Below are 22,351 nucleotides of genomic sequence, written 5' to 3' on the forward strand. Positions count from 1 at the left end.
CCCTCTGCTCTCCCTTCCCAGCATAGATGTCCCCTCTGCTCTCCCTTCCCAGCATAGATGTCCCCTCTGCTCTCCCTTCCCAGCATAGATGTCCCCTCTTCTCTCCTTTCCCAGCATAGATGTCCCCTCTGCTCTCCTTTCCCAGCATAGATGTCCCCTCTGCTCTCCTTTCCCAGCATAGATGTCCCCTCTGCTCTCCTTTCCCAGCATAGATGTCCCCTCTGCTCTCCTTTCCCAGCATAGATGTCCCCTCTGATCTCGTTTGCCAGCATAGATGTCCCCTCTGCTCTCCTTTCCCAGCATAGATGTCCCCTATGATCTCCTTTCCCAGCATAGATGTCCCCTATGATCTCCTTTGCCAGCATAGATGTCCCCTATGATCTCCTTTGCCAGCATAGATGTCCCCTCTGATCTCCTTTGCCAGCATAGATGTCCCCTCTGCTCTCCTTTCCCAGCATAGATGTCCCCTCTGCTCTCCTTTCCCAGCATAGATGTCCCCTCTGCTCTCCTTTCCCAGCATAGATGTCCCCTCTGCTCTCCTTTGCCAGCATAGATGTCCTCTCTGCTCTCCTTTCCCAGCATAGATGTCCCCTCTGCTCTCCTTTCCCAGCATAGATGTCCCCTCTGCTCTCCTTTCCCAGCATAGATGTCCCCTCTGATCTTGTTTGCCAGCATAGATGTCCCCTCTGCTCTCCTTTCCCAGCATAGATGTCCCCTCTGCTCTCCTTTCCCAGCATAGATGTCCCCTCTGCTCTCCTTTCCCAGCATAGATGTCCCCTCTGCTCTCCTTTCCCAGCATAGATGTCCCCTCTGCTCTCCTTTCCCAGCATAGATGTCCCCTCTGATCTCGTTTGCCAGCATAGATGTCCCCTCTGCTCTCCTTTCCCAGCATAGATGTCCCCTCTGCTCTCCTTCCCCAGCATAGATGTCCCCTATGATCTCCTTTCCCAGCATAGATGTCCCCTATGATCTCCTTTGCCAGCATAGATGTCCCCTCTGATCTCCTTTGCCAGCATAGATGTCCCCTCTGCTCTCTTTACCAGCATAGATGTCCCCTCTGCTCTCCTTTCCCAGCATAGATGTCCCCTCTGCTCTCCTTTCCCAGCATAGATGTCCCCTCTGCTCTCCTTTGCCAGCATAGATGTCCTCTCTGCTCTCCTTTCCCAGCATAGATGTCCCCTCTGCTCTCCTTTCCCAGCATAGATGTCCCCTCTGCTCTCCTTTCCCAGCATAGATGTCCCCTCTGATCTTGTTTGCCAGCATAGATGTCCCCTCTGCTCTCCTTTGCCAGCATAGATGTCCCCTCTGCTCTCCTTTCCCAGCATAGATGTCCCCTCTGCTCTCCTTTCCCAGCATAGATGTCCCCTCTGCTCTCCTTTCCCAGCATAGATGTCCCCTCTGCTCTCCTTTGCCAGCATAGATGTCCTCTCTGCTCTCCTTTCCCAGCATAGATGTCCCCTCTGCTCTCCTTTCCCAGCATAGATGTCCCCTCTGCTCTCCTTTCCCAGCATAGATGTCCCCTATGATCTCCTTTGCCAGCATAGATGTCCCCTCTGATCTCCTTTACCAGCATAGATGTCCCCTCTGCTCTCCTTTCCCAGCATAGATGTCCCCTCTGCTCTCCTTTGCCAGCATAGATGTCCTCTCTGCTCTGCCATTATATATGATGATATGTGAGTGCTGCAGACACCGGGTTCTAGATGAACACATACCCTGCACTCTACAATAGTGTTGTCCTGAAGCACTTACTGACCACAATGAGCAGAGAAATTCCTCTTCTACACTGAGAAATGCTGTAACACCTGGACTGACTTGGTGATAAATCCAGGGGATAGAACATTTTAAGTTTACATCGGTTTTAGGACTCTTCTGAGCTGACACGGGTTACTAAACTGGTACATTCCTATGCTAACACTGTACTTATCACAGAGAGAACACCGTATGGTGAAGAGATGTGATTCCTACCTTAGTCACCGCGGCTTACTAAACACGTCTTAGGGAATTACCGCCCTGATTCCGGTGTCCGTTTATGAAACTGAGATGAGCAGCGATCATGATAATGGCAGCTAATCTTGGATCTTTATCGGTTTATGAAACAGATGATCGGGGGAGAACATGTTTTCTGCTGATTATCTACGCACACAGAGAATCTGTCATTGACTGACACAGAAACAGCCAGTTTATGAAGCTGCGATCTCCGCACTTCACTGGTGATCTGTGCCAGAATTCACACTCCCAGATTCACCAGTCTGGAGGTGGAGAATCGGGGAGAGAAGACAGAATCTGGGGAGAACTGAGGGGGAAGAAGGAAGATTTTTGACTTCCTTATTCCTCAATCAGACCCCCCCAACACAGTAAACACGTCTCCCCGCCATATTTGTGTGTGTGTGTGTGTGTGTGTGTGTATATATATATAGATAGATAGATAGATAGATAGATAGATAGATAGATAGATAGATAGATAGATAGATAGATAGATAGATAGATAGATAGATAGATAGATAGATAGATAGATAGATAGATAGATAGATAGATAGATAGATAGATAGATAGATAGATAGATAGATAGATATGTGTGTGTGTAGGGGGGGACTAATTATTTTATTAACATTAGTGGGGGTGGAATGCACGTGTTCTTAGAAATAATATTCTATCACTGCTTAATAAACGGGCACCAGTGATTTTCTCGTACGGTAATCTCGCTTTGTCTCAGGAGATTACAGGGAGCAAAGGGGACATCTATGCTGGGAAAGGAAAGCAGAGGGGACATCACTTCTACACAGATCTCAGCCGTTCTCAGAGGAAAAATGTCTCCTCTGTCCTCCCTGTGAGAAGTGAAGTTCTCTGCTTCATAAACAGGGTGCAGAGGAGATAATTTTCCTCGGAGAACTGCTGAGAACTGAACTGAGAAAAAAAATCAGTTTCCTAAACGTACACCTCTCTGTGATAAGGCCTAACACCACTTATCACCTGATTAACAGCGGGTACTAAACCTACCCCTAAGGCTGGTAATGTACACACAATATTATTGCTATATGAAACAATGACAGAAGTCTGTATGAATGTTTTTTTTACCACATTTAACTCCAACCCATAACACGTTTTCCTCTGTCTAGCTGCTTGTGTAGCTTAGAAAGTCTTATCTTAGCTGGACAATCAGCTTCTTCCTCTTCTTCACCGACAACTCTATCTCCCTTTATCTGAATTTGCTAATCTGTATTTCACTTCCTGAAAAGGTTGTCAGTCTTTCTTAGATAAGCATGCCTAGACCTGCCCAGCCCCACCCCCACCCCTCCTATCCCTCCCAGAACGTGATCTCCTCCTTTCTTCATTGCCTCGTTTAGGCCAACAGCTTCTCCTGAAAGAGAGAAACAGAGAGAAGGGGGGGGGGGGGGCAATTTATGAAAGAAATAAGGTACAAAGGAACATTTTTGAAAGTTTAGAAGGATACAGATCCATTTCTATTGTGCATTACATGTTAGTAATGAGTTTTAGGCTCTGTTTCCACTAGTGCGGCTTGTCGTGCGACTTTGGACACATAAAGTCACATGACAAGTCACAGCCCATTGATTTCAATGGCACCCGTTCCCATCCAGAGTGTATAGTTGGATCAAAGTTGTACTCAGTTACACTCTAAATCGCATCAAAAGTTGCATCAAGGTAGTGCAGGCACCTTTTCAAAGTCGCTCATTTTCAAATTTGCATAGATGGGAACGGGTGCCATTGAAATCAATGGGCTGTGAGTTGTCATGCGATTTTGTGTGTCCAAAGTCGCATGACAGGTCAAACTAGTGGAAACGGAGCTTTAGTCTATGTTTCCACTATTGCAATATGAATGTGTGACTTAAATGCGACTTTGATCCAACTTTACACTCTCTGGATAAAAGTTGCATCATAGTGCAGGTACCTTTTCAAAGTCGCTGATTGTTGAAGATGCATAGATGGGAACGGGTGCCATTGAGATCAATGAGCTGTAACTTGTCATGCGACTTTGTGTCCAAAGTCTCATGACAAGTTGCACTAGTGGAAATGTAGACTTAGTATGGTTGCCTGTACTATGATCATTGTAGACGGTGAGCTGAGACCTCCAAATACTTCCAGATACACTGACAGTTCCCCCCCCCCCCCCGTGACCAGCTTCCTTCTCCTATGGGAGTCTTCATGCACAGCTATACTGTATATGTGCCCCTCCCCCCCAGCACAGCTATACTGTATATGTGCCCCACCCCCAGCACAGATATACTGTATATGTGCCCCTCCCCCCAACACAGCTATACTGTATATGTGCCCCTCCCCCCCCAGCACAGCTATACTGTATATGTGCCCCTCCCCCCCCCAGCACAGCTATACTGTATATGTGCCCCCCCCCCCCACCCCAGCACAGCTATACTGTATATGTGCCCCTCCCCCCAGCACAGCTATACTGTATATGTGCCCCTCCCCCCCAGCACAGCTATACTGTATATGTGCCCCCCCCCCACCCCAGCACAGCTATACTGTATATGTGCCCCTCCCCCCCCCCAGCACAGCTATACTGTATATGTGCCCCTCCCCCCCCCCCCCAGCACAGCTATACTGTATATGTGCGCTTTATTGTTAGCACAGAGATCTTTCCATTGCGGTTCTCTCTGTACGATTCATGAACAAGGTTCATTTCTTCAGAATATATTTGCAGAGAATGTAAAATGATCCGGGTAACAATTATTAATATATAATAAATTATATTACAATGTATAAACATGTATGACTGATATTCATTACTTACACAAACGTACAACAAGAGCAGCAAATACAGATAAAGAATAATTGTTGGGAGCCGCCTGCTGGTTGGAGATCCCCCATATGGAGGCGCTGTGTCCCCCCCACACGGAGTATTACCCCCCATCCTGCCAAGATGTACAATAATTATCTAACAGATTTATCATTCCTTCCACAAAGGTGTGTACAATATACTGTATATACAATCTATACATGAGTATACAGTATATATACAGGTGATAAGATTGCCATCTGTATCCCCATAGTACCGGACATTCCCTCCCCCATACAGACTTCATATAGAGCCGGATCCTTCTCTTCTCTTTCAAAAAGGAGATTTGTATCTGCGATAGCAGGGAGAGGAGAGGAAGAGATCTCTGTATGTGTGTGAGGTCTGAAAAGGACTCCTCCAAGGATCCCAATTACCATACGGCTCGGGTCACATATATGTGGTGAGGGAAACGCAGCCAATCCTGTGCGTTTCCTGCACCACATTGAAATCACGTGGTGTTCATTCGATCTGCAGGGGGTGACAATGTTAATGACACCCCAAAACAGTTCACAAAACGCAGTGCGATTGACACAATTGGATCACATGGGTGTTGTTTGATTCCAGTGCGGGGGAAAAAAGGGTCCTGCACCTTTTTTGTGTGGATTTGTTGTGATTTGAGTTATACAAATTAATTGCACAAATCGCATCGCACACACATCACATGTGATTTGCAGTGGAATGCGGTGCGATTCCTGTGTGAACTACATACAATGTCCTGCACCGCAGATATGTGAACTCAGGATAACTCTATTGGTGGTGCCAGTAATTATAATATATGATCCCATACCTGAGCTACAAAATCTGTGAGTCTCTTACACGGCTCCATAGGATATGACTGTGATAGAGATGTCCTCATATAGGATAAGATCCAATGCTGGCCCTTTAATATATACTGTGAGTCTTATTACTCCATATATGGATTCTAAAAAAAGTCAGAGAAATTCATATTAGAAGTCAGATTTCCTTCATGGTCCCCCGTGACCATAACCCGCTGCGATCTCAGGGCTCAGTCACACTCTATGGGGTGACCGATGTCTTACTGCATTGTAAAGGGCCGGTCACCGCAGGGACACTCAGGAAGAAATTGTTTCCTATGACTTCTGTTCTTTCACACTTCAATACAACGCATGGCTGTGCTGCAGCATACGGCGATAAAATGCAGACATGCAGCGCACTGTGCCGAATCGCACATCAATGTACAGCAACGCAGTGCATCTAGGGTTACTGCCTTTAAACCAGGACACATATTAATTACACCGGTTCTGTGGCTGATTAAGGTGGGAATTAAACTCACTTGGTGCCTGATGTGCATTATATCAGCCTCAGATCCTGTGTAATAATGTGTCCTGGATTAAAGGGATGAGGTGGCAACCCTCAGTGCATCACACTGCTGTACATTGCTGTGAATGAAGTGTATATTTGCACACTTCACATAAAGTTTATACAAAACAAAAAAAAAAAAAGAGAACCGTGTGATGTGCTGAATCGCGTACCACACTGCCCCCTACCAGCAGGAAGGGAGAGCTGCAGGAAGGCGAATCGCTGCGCTATTGTGTGATCCCAGCCTTCCATAAATCATATCCTCCGATTTCTGTATGAGATATAAATGTGCTGCAATATTCCTCCCAATCAGAAGATGTCCTTCTAAACACTTAGCAACTTCTATACATGAGATATGCGATTCTGTTTATTCACTCATATCAGGAATGTCCTCATAGAAAGAGATCTGATGTACTTACATCTACACATCAAGTCCCTCCAGTGTATAGAATGTAGGGAAGTATATAAAATGTACATTATAACTCCTATATACTCCATGGGGGAGGAGCAATGGGGAAATGTCTGTGAATGTGATATACTTGTTCTGGGTATAAATGACGTGTGATGAATAAATCATACAGATGATGTCATAGAGTGATGAATAAATCATACAGGTGATGTCATAGAGCGATGAATAAATTATACAGGTGATGTCACAGCGTGATGAATAAATCATACAGGTGATGTCACAGCGTGATGAATAAATCATACAGGTGATGTCATAGTGTGGTGAATAAATCATACAGGTGATGTCATAGTGTGATGAATAAATCATACAGGTGATGTCATAGTGTGGTGAATAAATCATACAGGTGATGTCATAGTGTGATGAATAAATCATACAGGTGATGTCATAGTGTGATGAATAAATCATACAGGTGATGTCACAGCGTGATGAATAAATCATACAGGTGATGTCATAGTGTGGTGAATAAATCATACAGGTGATGTCATAGTGTGATGAATAAATCATACAGGTGATGTCATAGTGTGATGAATAAATCATACAGGTGATGTCATAGTGTGATGAATAAATCATACAGGTGATGTCATAGTGTGATGAATAAATCATACAGGTGATGTCATAGTGTGATGAATAAATCATACAGGTGATGTCACAGCGTGATGAATAAATCATACAGGTGATGTCATAGTGTGATGAATAAATCATACATGTGATGTCACAGTGTGATGAAGGAACATATTGTATACACATTACCGGCCTTTCCTCTATAGTACACGGAGGATTTTATACATTCTTTATATAGTATACATCATAAATAATACTAAACATACAAATACAATATATAAAAGCTGAAAGACTGCAGGGGTTGTGAACCCGGATAATAGAAATGTGTTCTACAGATAGATCAGGGGTGTCCAATCTTTTCCCCTTCCTGGGTCACATTGGAAGAAGAGGAATTGTCTCGGGTCGCACATAAAATACACGAATAATAAGGAGAACTGATGGGAAGGTCCTCCTGCGGCTCTCAGGGGGGGAGGTGCAGTTGCCGCCCCCCGTTCACAGCCAGCGATTACCTGCGATGATTACTGCTGGACGCAGACAAAGTGAGTCTAGGAGTGGCCTAGTCAAAGTCTGGACTTAAATCCCATTGAGATGCTGTGACGTGACTTTTATACAGGCCGTTCATGCTGGAAAACCCTCCCAATGTGGCGGAATGAAAACCATTCTGCAAAGAAGAGTGAGCCAAAATTCCTCCACAGCGATGTGAAAGACGCATTTCCAGTTATCACAAACGATTGATTGCAGTTGTTGCCGCCAAGGGAGGCACAACCAGTTATTAGGTTTAGGGGGCAATTACTTTTTCACATAGAGCCAGGCGGGTTTGGGCTGATTTTTTTCCTTTTTAATAAATGAAATCATCATTTAAAATTGCATTTTGTATTTATCGGGTTATCTTTGTGTAATATTAGAATTTGTTTGATGATCGGAATCATTGAAGTGTGACAAATATGCAAAATAAAATAAAAATCAGGAAGGGGGCAAATACTTTTTCACAGCACTGTAAATGTGCAGAGTCAGGTGACATGAGGATTGTATATACAGTATATACTAGTGTTTGACCAATATCGTCTTTTTAACACCGTTACCGATATTTTGGTCATCGGTATCGGCCAATATTTTTGGACATTAAAAAAAAAAAGTATATATATATTTTTTTTATTTAATGTCTACAGGTACTGTGGTTGGGATCTGAGGATCTAAATACCCCAAACCTCTCCTCTGCACTTAAAAGCATTCCAAACGCCCAGTTTGGCTGTTTTGAATGCTGTAAGTTTTTTTAATTCGGAGCCGCCAGTACCCGGAAGTGATGTCATCGGTAAATCCAAAGGCCGATCTCAATATATCGGGGAAAGTGCATATCGGCCCTCGATATATCGGTGTTGCCGATAATCGGTCGATCTCTAATATATACTATGGGGGAGGGGAGCCAGCACCTGGTGACTATATACTGTTTTGTAGGGGACAGTTACAGGTAAAGTGATAGGTAACTGTGTGAGTGCGCAGAGCTTACAATCAAGCTACCTGTAGGTACATTGAATGTCTCCGGAACGTTCACCATTTAGGAGAGATTCATAATGGCCGATGACATCACCCGCGCATGTGCAGTGACGCTTGGCATTCACACCCACACAGTTTGCTGTGGAATGGAAAGCACCACGCGCATGCTTGGGAGTGACATCATCACAGCCCAGCCATTCAATTTGGCGCACACAAACCCAGAAGGAAGAGCAGGTGAAGATGGAAGCCCCTACAGTGGTGACAGCGCGCCACTAGAGGGCCTCCTTTCTAAAGTAAGTTTGTGGTGCATACTAGCGCATTATGACAAAAACCTGAAGGGGTCCAGATTTTTTTTTTTTCAAGTTTACTCCCGCAAGGTTGGGATTGTCACCCCGTGTGTAATGATCATCATGTCATCGTCCAGCTTTAAAATACTTAAGAGAGCCAAAGCACTATGAATATCCATATCTGAGGACTGGGGGGGGGGGGGGGTTTAGCCTTACTGTCTTTTGATTTAGGTGGACCATACAAGATAAAACATTAGACTTTTTCTTAGTATGGTGACTGTATCTGCAAAAAAAAAAAACGTTCCAGTGAAGGGTGGAAATGTTCTGTAATTTGTAATATTTTTCTAAACACTTTACATTCTATTTTATTTTATTTTTTTCATTTGCTGTCCGAATGTCACAAGCATTTGCACAACCATCACAAATAATTTCCACATTGTGATGTCTGATATGTTTAGTTCATGTGATCATCGGCTCCAATTAGTGTCCATAATGCTGGATTTTCCTGAAATGCCACAAACAGGAAAATGCCGTATTATGGCCACTAGGTGGGGCTGATGATCATAGGAAATGAACATAAAAGTCCCATAACAGGGATTCTTGGATTTCTGTGTCATTCATACACCCAATATGTTCTATAAATGACTCCCTATATCCTATAATTGTAGAATATCCTCTTGTGCATGGACTGGGAATGGATGGATTTGGGATGACAATGTAGAATATTTCTTAGTAGTTGAAGAATATTAGTGCAGCGCTGTCAGTAAGGGGATTAGAAGCCCCGGGGTCACACTAGAACTTGGCTCAGGAAACCCGCAATCCGTTTGTGTTTCCCGCACTGTGTTCAAATCGCACTGCCCTTGTGATCTGCAGCGGGTGTCAGTGATATGCTAATGACCCCCCAAATACAGGTCACAAACGCAGTGCATCTGCCTGCATCAGACCGCATGGTATAAAATGACAATGCGATTCGGTTGCAGTGCGTTTCCATAAGTAGTGCAATCATTACTTTGGAGCGATGTAGTGCAATCTGAGTTATTCACAATGAATCGACCCAAATCGCACTGCATTGAATCGCACAGGATTCCAGTGTGCATTCCTGTGCGATTTATAGGAGATTCTTTGTGTGATCCCAGACCTAACCCCGTACACACAGGTAGAATGGCAGAAGATATTTGCCAGTTCAAAAAAACAGCCGACATTCTGCCTGTGTGTCCGTCTGTCCGATGACTTCTGTCAGACATGCATGCTGGAAAACCGACATCCGACCGACTCCCAGACTCCCGATGGCAGAAGAGCGCTGATTGGAGTGTTCTGCTGGGGGGGGGGGGGGGGGGGGCGGGGCATCCCCTGTCAGAACACAGCAGCTCAGTGGGGGAGATTGCTGTACTAACTTTGCATTGTTAGTACAGCGGCTCCCAACCAGAGCTGTCTTTTTTTTTTTTCATGCGACCCGTTGGATTACAGGAGAGAATTGTCGTGTGCCGGCTTTAGCTGCAGTTTGCACTCTCTGTATAAATCCCCACAATTAGTGAAAGATCAATCGCATCAAGAGATCGGCAAGTATAAGTGCCGGTTCACACATATGCGATGCGAGAACCCTGCGAATCCACTGCGGGTTCCGCATCGCACTCAACTCGCAGGCAGGTCACACTGCAATATGCGAATCGCTGGGGGTGTCATTACAAATTTAACGACACCCCCAGATCAGTTCACATATCACAGTGCAAACTGTCAGTTCGGACATGAATCGGATCGCATTGTTGTGAACACCCATGCAATTCGATTCTGGTGCAGACTAAAAAAGGGTCCAGTGTGACTTCGGTCTGAATGTGATGGGAATTCAGCCATACAATCTGTATACATTCTGTATACAATCTGTATGGCATCGCACAGACATCACATGTGATTTGTGGAGCAGTGCGCTGTGAATCGCATGCGATGTCTGACATCCCATATGTGTGAAGTGGGACTCGGGCTGCCAGAGATTCGGCATTTTATTCGGCCAGCAGGTATAAAGAAAAAACAAACCTTCCCCACCCACACAAGGGGGGTAGATGGAGCAACCCCCCCCCCCCCCGTGTCATTGTATTCTGATATCAGGACCCCCCACTGTCACCATACACTGACTGCTGCAGCCGCTGATTGTCCAACGTTCCTGATCAATAGAAGATGATTGTAAGGCTGCCCATACACTGTGCAATCTTATTGTTCAATTTCCTTCAGATTTACCTTCAGCTGTGTAGTGGAAGGACTGCCGGATTCCATACAATCTGAATGTTTTTAGGTGTGACCTCATATTTTATGGTTTTCTTAAATCTAAAGGATAATTGTATAATGTGTGGCCAGGCTAATGCTGGCCATAAACCAGCCGAAAAATCATTCAAACTCATTTTTGAAAACCGATAAATCGGCGGTGAGAGCAGACGATCGTACCATCATGTAATGACCGAATTTCCAACCATAAATCGTTCAATGGACATAAATGAATCCGTTTTTCGGTCAGTTTGTCACATACACCGAGTGCAAACAGTTCAGCCGGGAAACTCATTAACCTTTCAGTTTATCGTTCATTTGGCAAAATTTTCCAAACCGTTCCTTCAATTTTTTGGCTCTGAAAAATTAAAGCCGATTTTCTGTTTGTGTCCATTAACTGGAGGAAAAACGATCGATCGGACCAAATGACAGATTTTCAAACGATTTTTTGGCTAGAGTATGTCCAGCATTGGATTGATCGGGTGAGCAGAACGGCCATCGATGGATCACACTTTGCCCCGTCCTGCTGAACCAATCCGATTCCCATCCATCTGTGACCGGCTTTATTATCTATATGGATGGAAAAAATCTTTCCCTTGTCTCTGTATATTATTCTCAAAGTCCCCTCCCCCCCCCGTGTCCTGCGTCTGTCCCACCATGGAACTCCTAGCAGACAGTCTACAGACCGGGTCACACCACATGCAGTTCAGTGCATTTTTTTTCTGCATGAAAAACGCATGGATTGTAAGTTATATGGTAATAAATGGAATAGTTCACACCAGGGCAGTCAGTTTCAAAAACAAAGTAGAACATGCGGCATTTTTTCTGCACGGACCTGTACAGGAACGCAGTAAAACGCATCGGATCGCACCAAAAACGCACTGGAACCCTGGATCTTCTTATTTAAGGTTAAGAAAAAAGGTTGAAAAAATGAACCAAAAATGCATCAAAAACGGGCGTGCAGAAACGCATCGAACGCATCCAGATTGCGTTTCTATGGTTTGAACTGTCCCTAAGGGCTCCTTCACAGCAACTAACACACATGTATGCCCCGTATGCGACTCGCTTCACACTGCTGCAATATGATTGTGATTGACTTTCTGGGCCAGTTCACACCATAGAAACGCCGTCCAGATGCGTTTTTGATTCATTTTGTATGCGTTCTGGTGCGTTTCTGAGGTGTTTTTCTTTGCATTCTGGTGCGTTTTTTTCCCCTATTTGTTTTTTTTTTTTTCTTGTTAATCCTAAGGACACAGGCATTTATGGTGCATTCCAGTGCGTTTTTATGCGTTTTGCCACGTTCTAGTACAGTTTAATGCAGACAGAGCAGCGTGTTCTACTTTTTTCCCTGCACTGGAACGGATCGCACTGGTGTGGACTCGGCCATTGGAACCCATATAACCTGCTGTCCATGTGTTTTTGATGCAGTAAAAAAGTGCCCTGGACTGTGTCTGGTGCGATCCGGCCCAGCGATTATTTATTGCTACTTGGATGCTACTTTGTTAAGGTTTGTATTGGTATTGTATTTGTATTATATGAGGCCAAAATCACACAGGAATCGCAGCAAAGTAATACAGGAGCCTTTTCTAAAATCACTCCATGCTGAGTCATGTTGATGTGAACAGATACCATTAAAAACAATGAGCTTTCTTGTCATGCGATTTGGTGCGACTCAAGTTGCACCTGAAATCCCACTAATGTGAACCGGACTAAACCATGAATGCTGGTATGCGGTGTGAAGGGTTGGGGATGAATTGTTACCACACATCACACTGTTTACTATTTTTCCTTTTTAGTTTTATTAAAATGTAACAAAGCGCTGTGTTGTGCTGCGGTGCGATTCGGTGCCATACATTGCTTGTTTAAGAATGCCGACAAACTGCAGCATTATGGGGTGACCATAGAAAACAATTCCTTCCTGTGAGCCCCTTCTCTGGACCTGCATTGATTGGTGGTGTGAATGAGTCCCAGGGATCCGTGTCCACAGGTATTTGTTTGTGTCAGGGGGGGTTTTGTCTGCATGTTTTTCCCATACAAATCTATAGGAATGGAGAACCCCTGAGAAGAAGGTGGAATGCCGGTCAGAGGGAGGAGAACTTCAGGTCCATTACACCTGTCAGAGAATTCTGAATGATCTCAGAACATCTCACTGTGATGTCACTATGATGTAATTCTGATGTCACTATGATGTCACTGATCTCATAATGATGTCATTGACACAAGTCCTAATTCTGTCACCGTAGAGAAGAAAGGACTCCCCTCCCCCAACCCCCATCCTCTGTATCCTCACCAGGTCCCGTCACACCGACATCTTTGGGATCGCATTGAGCGGCACCCCAGGGGAGAAGTAACAGGGTGTTAGGAGACAGGATTGTGTGTTCAGGATCTGTGCAGATTCTCTGTGAAGAACATCTGATTGGTTGTCTGAAATATAGCCTGCTGTATACAATTCACACCCCTTGGCCAATCAGCAGGCAGACTCTGGGAACCAATCACAGCTCTCTGCTGGTTATTATCAGAGGTGCGCTGCACACAGCATCTTTCTGATCCCCCTGGGACAGGGGCGGTCTCATTGTGGTCATGTGACCTCTCTTAGGCCCAATCACATCCAGCGCTGGGGGAGTTTTGTGTTTTTGGTGGGTTTTTATTTTTATGCATTGTTTGTGGATTATTGGAGGAGCTCCATTCATATGAAAGGATTTCCCTCTGATCCAGAAATGCACCAAATGTCTTCTGTGTCTTTTTGGAGCATTTTTATGTGAAAAAATTCCCATTATTTTTTATTTTTATTGCCTTAAAAATAATTTCACCCAAACGCACATTGCACATTTCTGTGCGATTTTACAGTGTATGAGAATTGTTCGATTCTGCCAGCAATTCGGATGTGAATGGGGTTTTATATCAGAGCTTCCCCGGCCCTTCCCCCTCCTTGTCCCCCCGGCTGGGATGGATGGAAATCAGGATTCAGATCCATGAAGAGAAGACAGACGGATGGACAGCAGACATCTCAGAGATCCTCTCATTGGATGCTCCTGAATCGCTATGAATTACTCATTGCAGGAAGGATCATTGCCAGGAATGATTGGGATCGCTGCATTTCCCATGGAGCCCATTGATTGTAATGCTGATTATTGGAACACAATCGTCCAATGAGAACAATCCGGCTTATTAATCTGACAACTAACAGAACGATCGGGTGACAACCATCCCGTGTCTATGGCGGCTCTAGGCCGGGGTCACACCTATGTGTGCGTTTCTTGGTGCTTTTTGCAGAAACGCACTGCAGTCCATTTAACCCCTTCTGGACCGGAAAGTTTTACCCCCTTAATGACCAGGACATTTTTTGCAATACGACACTGCAATACTTTAACTGACAATTGCACGGTCATGCAACGCTGTACCCAAATACAATTCATGCCTTTCTTTTGGTGGTATTCGATCACCTCTGCGGTTTTTATTTTTTGCGCTATAAACAAAAAAAAACAACAACTTTGAAAAAACAATATTTTTTTTTCTTTCTGCTATAAAACGTCCAATAAAAAAAAAAATTTTTTTCATCATTTTAGGCCAATATTTATTCTGCTACGTATTTTTGGTAAAAATAAAATTCCAATAAGTGTATATTGATTGGTTTGTGCAAAAATGATCACATCTACAAACTTAGGGATAGATTTGTCATTTTTATTGATTTATTTGTTTTACTAGTAATGGTGTCGATCAGCGAAATTTTTTTTTAGCGGGACTGCGACATTATGGCGGACAGATCAAACCCCTAACTGACACTTTTGAGGGGACCAGTGACCATATTATCAGTGCTAAAAATATACAGTCACTGTACTAATGACACTGGCAGGAAAGGGGTTAACACCAGGGGCAATCAGAGGGTTAAATGTGTCCCTAGGGGGCGCTTTCTAACTGTGTGAGGGATGGACTCACTAGATGAACACTGAGATCTGTGGTTCAAAATAGCAGGAACACGAGATCATCTCTGACCGAACAGCCGTCTTCCTTGTTTTCATCAGCAGACCGCCATTCTGTCTCTCTGGGGAGTGATCGCAGGTGGCTGGTGGACATCGCATCTGCCAGACCTGCTGATTGGTTCCCTCTCTGGCCAATCAGCGTGCGCGTCCCCACTGGCTATTGCACAAAATGATGTTACAGGGATGTTGTTTCATGCAATAGATCTGACTTGCTGCAGTATATGCACTGCTGGCGGTCGGCACGTGGTTAACATGGTTTCCTATGGGACGCGTTCACATCTGTGCTTTTTTCAGCTGCTGCATTTTTGGAAAGGGTCGGGGACTTTTTTAAACGCAAAACGGTGCATTTTTGGTTCAATAAGCTTTAATGGAGAAGCTGCAGAAAAGCATGTAGTGTGTTTTTTCTGCAATTTGTGTTTTTTTTATTCTGGTCAACAACAAAAAAGCATAAGAAATGTAAAACCCATCAAAAACGTGGGAAAACGCACCAAAAATGCATGTGAAAAAAAAATGCAAAACACACCGCAAAAAGCACTGCAGAAACGGGTGAAAAGAAAACCCTATTTTCCATCCGTCCAGCAGATCGGATGAGAATGGACCGACGGTCCATTCCAATCTGATTCCCCCATAGAGATGCATGGGGAACTGACAGCTATGTCTCCACACACAGTACAGAGAACAGCTGTCATTCTGCTCAGCGGGGGATCGGCGGATCGATCCCCTGCTGAGATGAACACAGTCCGTCCGACGGACTCCATGTGTGAAAGGGGCCTATGACTCCAATATCTGATAATTACAATGAAATCTGTAGGCTGCCATGTCTGATCTTCAGGCTGAACTCACACAGTGCGGTGATCGGCGTTTCCTGCATTGTAAAATGTCAGACACCACAATTGTTGCCTGTGTGTCCCATTCACACTGTAATGCAAATACAGACATGATGCATGGGATGGCAGGACGGAATGGTTATCACATAAATTAAAACATAACAATAAATCATTAATTACCGTGAATAAAGACACTGTAGACAAAATGAGTTGGATAAAATTAGGCCGCGGCCGTTTATTACTGTTTTTTTTTTTTTTTTTTAAATAAATAAATAAATCAAAATAATTGTAACAACTCAAACCACCCAGTCATAACACCTCGGCTTGTTCAAACAACATATCATATTTAGGCTACGTTCACATGTGGGCCTAGCGGATTGCAGGCAGAATCACTGCGATTCTGCCCGCAATCTGGAAATCCTTGCAAATCGCGGGACGCCTGTGTGATGCCCATGGTTTGCAATGGCACCCCAAACGCTGTGCGATGTTGCCGCGATTTCCGCCTGCCGAATCGCTGTAACATTGTGCAAAAAAAATTATGGGACACATGACGCCCCAAAGAAGCTCTTGGACCTTTTTTGGGGGGTTATGCGTCCCGCGATTTTGTTTGCACAATGTTACAGCGATTCGGCAGGCAGAAATCGCGGCAACATCGCACAGCGTTTGGAGTGCCATTGCAAATCACGGGCATCACACAGGCGTCCCGCGATTTGTAATGATTTCCAGATTGCGGGCAGAGTTGCAGTGATTCTTCCCGCAATCTGCTACGCCCACATGTGAAGGAAGCCTTAAACGATCACCTAACACATATACAATGAATATAAACACACTGTCCCTCTCTGCCATGTAGAGGTGACCTAACCACCGAATAATTTGGCCACGACAAACCAGGGGAGGGGGGGAGGGGAACGCTGTAGTCAAAACAATTTTAGCTTGAGCCCTGATATCCTGGGATAGCTGCTTAACCACTTGCCGACCGCTGCCCGACTATATACGGCGGCGGTCAGCCCCTCCCAGGCAAAGTGACGTACCAGTACGTCACTAGCCTGGGAGCGAATAGGGGGCGAGCGCACGCCGCCAGAGGCGCGCTCCCGCCCCTGCTCGTACCCGAAGTAGCCCGCGCGTGTGACCGGCGGACCCGATGTCCGCCGGTCACTCGCGATCGTTGGGTGGAGAGGGAGAAAGGCAGGCGGCTAATGTAAACAAAGCCGCCTGTCATTCTCCCCTGTGTAAAAGCACTGATCACTCGGTCCTGCTATGTAGGACCGTTGATCTGTGCTGTTACACACACAGCCACAGCCAATCACAGTAAGAAACACGCCCCTAGGGACACACTTAACCTCTCCCTCTCCAATAAAGTTAACCCCTTCCCTCCCAGTGTCATTTTTACAGCAACAGTGCATATGTATAGCACTGATTTACTGTAGTAATGTCACTGGTACCCCCAAAAGTGTCAAAAATGTCAGTCAAGGGTCCGATCTGTCCGCCGCAATGTCGAAGTCCCGCAAAAAAAAACGCAGATCGCCGCCATTACTCGTTAAAAAAAACAACAAAAATTACAAAAATCTTTAACTTATATAAAAAAATGTGAAAAATATTGTTATTTTTGCAAAATTGTCGCTTTTTTTTGTTTATAGCGCATGATCAAAAAATCGCACAGGTGATCGAATACCACCAAAAGAAAGCTCTATTTGTGGGAAAAAAAGGACGTACATTTTGTTTGGGTACAGCGTCGCACGACCGTGCAATTGTCTGTTAAAGTCACGCAGTGCCGAATCGCAAAATAGGCCCTGGTCAGGAAGGGGGTAAAATCTTCCAGGGCTTAAGGGGTTAAATAGCCCCCAGTGACGTTTTAGGTGGGAGAAAAGAGCGGGAATGCACCCCATTTGTCCCTAAAAATAGGGGTACTCCTAAACTCCCCAGATACCAAGACTAAACTCCCTAACTACTGAAAAAAAGCAGGAATTTTGAGCGGGAAGGACTGCTAGCCTGCACTAACCTGACCTCTTATCTCAGAATTAAACCTTTATATCATTTTGAATTATAGATTAGCTGTTCTCCTTCCGCAAACCCATAAGAAAAGGATCCAAGGGTGTTCATATTTCATGAATCACTGACCCAGAGGAAGTTTGCAGATTAGAAAGTCTCACTTCATTTGCTGCATGCTTCTTCTAGGTCAGGGACTCAGAAAGCACTGAACCCAGGGACAGCCAGGCAGATGGTATTCTCAGAAAGAGGTCAGTAATGGCAGCCGCCCAGGGTCGGACTGGGCCGGGGGCAGGGAGGCAATTGCCCTCCAGGCTGCTCTGATGCCTCGTAAAAAGGCCACTTGCTCCGCACCGCTTCCACCCCTACAGACAGGCATGACACCCGCCAGCCGCCGCTACATTGTCTTATACTTGCAGAGCGGAGCAATGCGATTATGTCACTGCTCCGCTGCAGCTCTGCAAGTATAATACAATGCATCGGCGGCTGGCGGGTGTCATGCCTGTCTGCAGGGGTGGAAGCGGTGCGGAGCAAGTGGCCTCTTTGACTGGTGAGTCCAGTCACTTCCCGGTCAGGCGGAGTCGTCTCCACCCGATAGGAGCTTCCTAGTCCCGGCCGAGCGTGATGTCATCCAGAGGCCAGGAGGAGGGAAGAAAGGACAGAGGAGATTGTTTCTGCTAAGATCTGCGAGGAGCCAGTGAAGCTCTGTGCAAGTGAGGGTAATACACCTTACCTAAGGTTCTGTTGTGTCAGTGTCTTAGCTGTGTGAACTGGCTGAAGTGATTAACTCATTGGGGGGAGGGGTTAATTTACCATGCTGTTTGTAAAATGCAGCATGGAGGGGGTTAATGTACTGCCACTGCTGCATTAGTGACCAGTGGCAGTTAAGTAACCCCTTTGTGCTGCATCAGTTGCAGTGGCATCATCAGTGTTAATTAACCCCTTTGTGCTGCATTAGTGACAGTGGCACCAGTGTCAGTGTTAATTAACCCCTGTATTGTGCAGCATGAAATAGTTTATATACACTGACACTGGTACCACAAATGCAGCACAAAGGGGTTAATGACTGCCACTAGTCACTAATGCATCAGTGTCCAATGGTGTATTTTATTTTTTGTGCTTCCCTAGGCAAGACTTAAATCGGGCACCCCCCCCCCCCATCTAAATGTGTCCCACCCCAGCCACAGTATACTGTTCTTGTCTTAGGGTCTGATGAGGAAGTCACAGCTGTTCACAGCGAATGGCTGCGGCTTCCTTATCAGACCTTGGGACACGAGGGCAGAGGATGGGGGTCAGTGGGACATAGGACGGGGTCAGCAGGGCAGAGAATGTGGCGGCAATGGTAAGCACTAAGCTGGATTGATATGCAGCACTAGTAGGCAGCACTGATGGGCACTGATAGGCGGCACTGATCAAGCTGCACTGATGAGGCTGAGCTTATATGCACTGGTGAGGCTGCATTGATGGGCAATGATCAGGCTGCATTGATGAGCACTGATGAGGCTGCACTGATGGACACTGGTGGTGCTGTGTTGATGGGGACCGATGAGGCTGCATTGATGGGAACTGATGAGGCTGCACTGGTGGACACTGATGAGGCTGAGCTGATGGGCACTGGTCAGGCTGCACAGATGGGCACTGGTGAGGCTGCATTGATGCATTATTTTTGTTAAATCTCCTTTGTTGCTATTAACATTAAATTATGTTACCACATTGTATCATTTTTGTCTTGCTTCATAACCTCAATATCCGTTATAAACCAGGTGGGTATAGATGGTGAGCTGATTCGGTGGTTCAATGGGCCACTTGACTGGACTTGCCCCCCAGGCCCAAGGCTGCCAGCCCTCTCCTGCAGCCGCCATATTCCTCTCAGTTCAGGTTTCCATGAAGTCGGACAATTGGGATGAAGTCTTCCAATGTATGTTCTGGTCCTTCTACAATACAGATTTCCTATGAATAGTGATGGATGGGATCCGGGATAACCGGTCCTGGTTCTGGTAAAACCCCGTCGGCTGCACAGGACAGTTATTACATAAACAGATCCGAGCAGACAGGAATCCCAGTGACCGCAGACATTTCCTTTACATCAGTGATAGGAGAACAGCAGATCTCCAGCTGTAGTGGAACTACAAGTCCCAGCAGGCATTGCCATCTCATTGAGTATGGGGCAGTGATGGGATTTGTAGTTCCCCAGCAGGTGGATCTGTGCTGTGTGGAGGATCCGGTCCCTGTACAGAGGTAAGTGGCCAGGAGATGAGCATTACTCCGACTCCATGACTTGTGACCTCATCAGATGAGAGATATAGGAGATATCAGTGTAGTTGTGTTCTATAATCCAGCGGAGGATGGGAATGATTTCCTGAGTACAGAACGGAGGAATATTTGTGATGAGGGGGGGATGGGAGGAATCCAGTGTAGAAATATAGGGGGGTGCCGCCATTGCTGACCCCCCTCTGATAGTCTCCTGGTCACACTTCTCCCTTTTATCGCTCTCATCTTCCCTGCAATCTTCTCCCAGCTCTGTGATCACAAAGTACTGAATCCTCCGGATCAACATGACAGACAGGACAGTGAGAGGAGGGGGATGGGGCCTCCATAGTTCTCTGTTCAGGTTTCCTCTCTACAATTATGGGGGGATGGTATGAGATGATGGGAAGGGGAGGGGGATGGTATGGGATGATGGGGGATAGTTTGAGATGATGGGGGGATGGTATGAGATGATTGGAGGGGATGGTATGAGATTAGGGGGGGATAGTAGGAGATGATGGGAGGATGGTGTGAGATGGGGGGAGGGGGGTGGTATGAGATGAGGGGGGGGGGGTGGGAGGGATGTTATGAGATTAGGGGGGGATAGTTTGAGATGATGATTGGGGGATGGTATGATACTATGGGGGGGATGGTATGAGATGATGATGGGGGGGGGGGGTGGTATGAGATGATGGGGGGGGGGGTGGTATGAGATGATGGGGGGGGGGATGGTATGAGATGATGATGGGGGGGGGGGTGGTATGAGATGATGGGGGGGGGGGGTGGTATGAGATGATGGGGGGGGGGATGGTATGAGATGATGGGGGGGGGGATGGTATGAGATGATGGGGGGGGGGGATGGTATGAGATGATGGGGGGGGGGGATGGTATGAGATGATGATGGGGGGGGGGGATGGTATGAGATGATGGGGGGGGGGGGGGATGGTATGAGGTGATGACCCCTGATAACACAGATTTCTCTCCTCATCTCTATATAAAGTCTCGGTGTGATCTCTGTAGGATTGGATGAAGTTTGTATGATATGAAGCGGATCTCTCTGATCTCGGTGTGCAGTGACAGTATACAGTATATATATATATATTACACTCTGTATGATCTTCCCTGGTCGGAGTGTCAGTCAGTGATCCGCACTCTCCGTCACTTCTCTCACTGGGACTGATCCATTGATTTGTATATTATTATCATTTCTCAGAGTTGTACAATGGATTCATCTCCCCCTCCCCCGCTATGGGATGGAACGTTCCTCTTGTCTCTGACCAAGCGGCTGCCTGAAGACATTCCATTTGATTGGATGTTGGGGTGATTGACAGCTCAGAGCATCCAATCAGTGATAAGCAGCTTCTCAGCGCTCCCATAGTTGTACTTTCCCATGCGGTTGCCTTTGGGTCTTCCAGTCATGTGACTCGGCGTAGGTGGTGAATTAGCGGATGCCTCCCGGGGTACACAGTGGTGGGGGGAGGGGTGCAGGATTCCGCTTACTCTGCTTCTTCACATGTGTCTGAGGGGGGATTGCTGAGACTTGTAGTTCACCCCGTGGTGCAGATGATGAGGGGGGATGGTGAGTGTAGAAATATACAGAGTGTGTAATAGAACTCCCTATAAATGTCACACCCCGCCCATCACATGGGACATCCATTGCTGGACACTTCCTCTGATCCCAGGTCACATCTTCCTCTTCTCTCTGCAGGGATCCATATTGTACAGTGGATGTACGGCTGTGAGCTGAGAGATGACGGCGGCACTGCGGGGTATATGCAGTACGGATATGATGGGAGAGATCTCATGTATCTGGACACACAGAGAGGAATCTATATCCCGACCATGAATGAGGCTCAGATCACCACACAGAGATGGAACAGTCCGGAGGAGAGAGCGGGGGAGAGAGACAAGAATTATCTGGAGAATTACTGTATAGAATCGCTGAAGAAATACATAGAGTACGGGAGAGAAGATCTGGAGAGGAGAGGTGAGCGCACATTATATACATTATTCTATACATTCTATGGATCCTTCTATTCAGTGAAGCGGATGGATCATCTCACTGACTCTATCACACACATAGTGATGTCCATTCATCAACGGATCGTTCCTTT

At 45.9% G+C, this 22,351-nt stretch overlaps 1 protein-coding gene across 3 annotated transcripts in view; it reads left to right on the top strand.

The window, feature by feature from the left end:
• The window catches only part of LOC309559445 (class I histocompatibility antigen, F10 alpha chain-like), a 587,461-nt gene that overhangs the window by 202,780 nt on the left and 362,330 nt on the right, over positions 1-22,351 (top strand). For 2 of the 3 annotated variants that reach the window (XM_082262705.1, XM_082262704.1), the window contains exon 3: positions 21,946-22,224. The exons of the other annotated variant lie outside the window; for it this stretch is intronic. In XM_082262705.1, coding sequence (XP_082118831.1) covers positions 21,946-22,224 — 279 coding nt within the window. The remainder of the gene's footprint in view (positions 1-21,945; positions 22,225-22,351) is intronic. 3 annotated transcript variants of the gene reach the window in all.

This window comes from Pelophylax lessonae (genome assembly GCF_965119305.1).
Source record: "Pelophylax lessonae genome assembly, chromosome: 7".
Classification (NCBI taxonomy): Eukaryota; Metazoa; Chordata; class Amphibia; order Anura; family Ranidae; genus Pelophylax; species Pelophylax lessonae.